This window comes from Etheostoma spectabile, chromosome 18 (assembly GCF_008692095.1).
Source record: "Etheostoma spectabile isolate EspeVRDwgs_2016 chromosome 18, UIUC_Espe_1.0, whole genome shotgun sequence".
Taxonomy (NCBI): domain Eukaryota; kingdom Metazoa; phylum Chordata; class Actinopteri; order Perciformes; family Percidae; genus Etheostoma; species Etheostoma spectabile.
The window spans coordinates 515,144-516,303 of NC_045750.1; the positions used below are offsets into that span (position 1 = coordinate 515,144).

At 39.3% G+C, this 1,160-nt stretch overlaps 1 protein-coding gene across 1 annotated transcript in view; it reads right to left on the reverse strand.

Moving 5' to 3' along the window:
* trim67 (tripartite motif containing 67) overlaps window positions 1–1,160 on the reverse strand; it is a gene marked incomplete at its 5' end in the record, with an annotated part of 121,472 nt that overhangs the window by 72,560 nt on the left and 47,752 nt on the right. The window contains 1 exon segment of the mRNA XM_032543078.1: window positions 1,001–1,123. Within this exon segment, the coding sequence (XP_032398969.1) occupies window positions 1,001–1,123 (123 nt within the window).

Below are 1,160 nucleotides of genomic sequence, written 5' to 3' on the forward strand. Positions count from 1 at the left end.
GACCCCTCCTCCCTCGCCACCAGCCAGACGGTCAGTCGGTCGGTGGGCACGTTGAGGCTGGGCAGGCGTCCATGTGACACACTGGGACTTAGGAAAACCCCAGCGGTGGATTTACAGAGGAAAGGAAAAGTAAAGAAAGAAAATGACACTGCTGGTTGGAAAGAGCCAAGACTGAAAACCTAGTTTCTTACTATATGATTTACAATTACTACTCAATTGGTTCATTTACATTTTAGCATGTTATTATTTAAGTAGTTGCACATTTTGTTTTCCCATCCTGTATATATTTAAATATGTGTTCTTATATTTTATTGCTATTATTATTTCATGTATACTGTATGTATGTATTGTTTTACTAGTATCTCATTTATGTTTATATTCTGTGTTGTGTGACTAATGTACAGTACATGTGCTGCTATAACACCGTAAGTTCCCATTTTTTGGGATCAATAAATATCTATCTATCTATCTAAGTGATGATCTGGCCATTACCTTTTAAGATTAGAACAGAAATGATTATTTGACATGAGAGATTTGTGTATTTGTGTCCTATCAATGCTCTTCTCACTAATTTAGTTTGTTGGTGTTTGTGAGTTATTAATCTATAGCCAAGGATGTTTATTTCTAACTTGCTTGTTCCTTATTTATTTAATATAAATGTTAAAGTTTTCAGAAGCGTAGCCTAACTGCTGATAATAACAAATTCACATGGTTAATTCCCATGATAAGTTATGTTTGTATAGTTTAAGGTTGTTGTTTTTTATCTTCTCATGATCATGCCGTTGCTAATATACTGGGATATACACAAACAAGCGCTGGAATAGAAAAAAGCGAAGCAGGTATTACACATTATTACAGATAACCCCAATTAGGCTGTTGGCCTTGGGCAGGATAAGAAGGGACAGATGGAGAGAGAGGACAGATGTTGCGTATTGACAGCGTGTCTTTGGGTGGAGGTCCGCTACACACTGACATAAAAACTAGAAGATCAGTCACCCACCTTCAGCTTGTACTCCTTCTCCTTGGTGACTTTGGTGAGCAGTTTGGCTTTCTGTCTGGTGAGCGCCTCGATCAGAGCGTCACACTGGGCCACGAGGCAGGCTTCAAACTCCACGCCGTTCTCCTGAAGCAACACACACACACACACGCACACACGCACA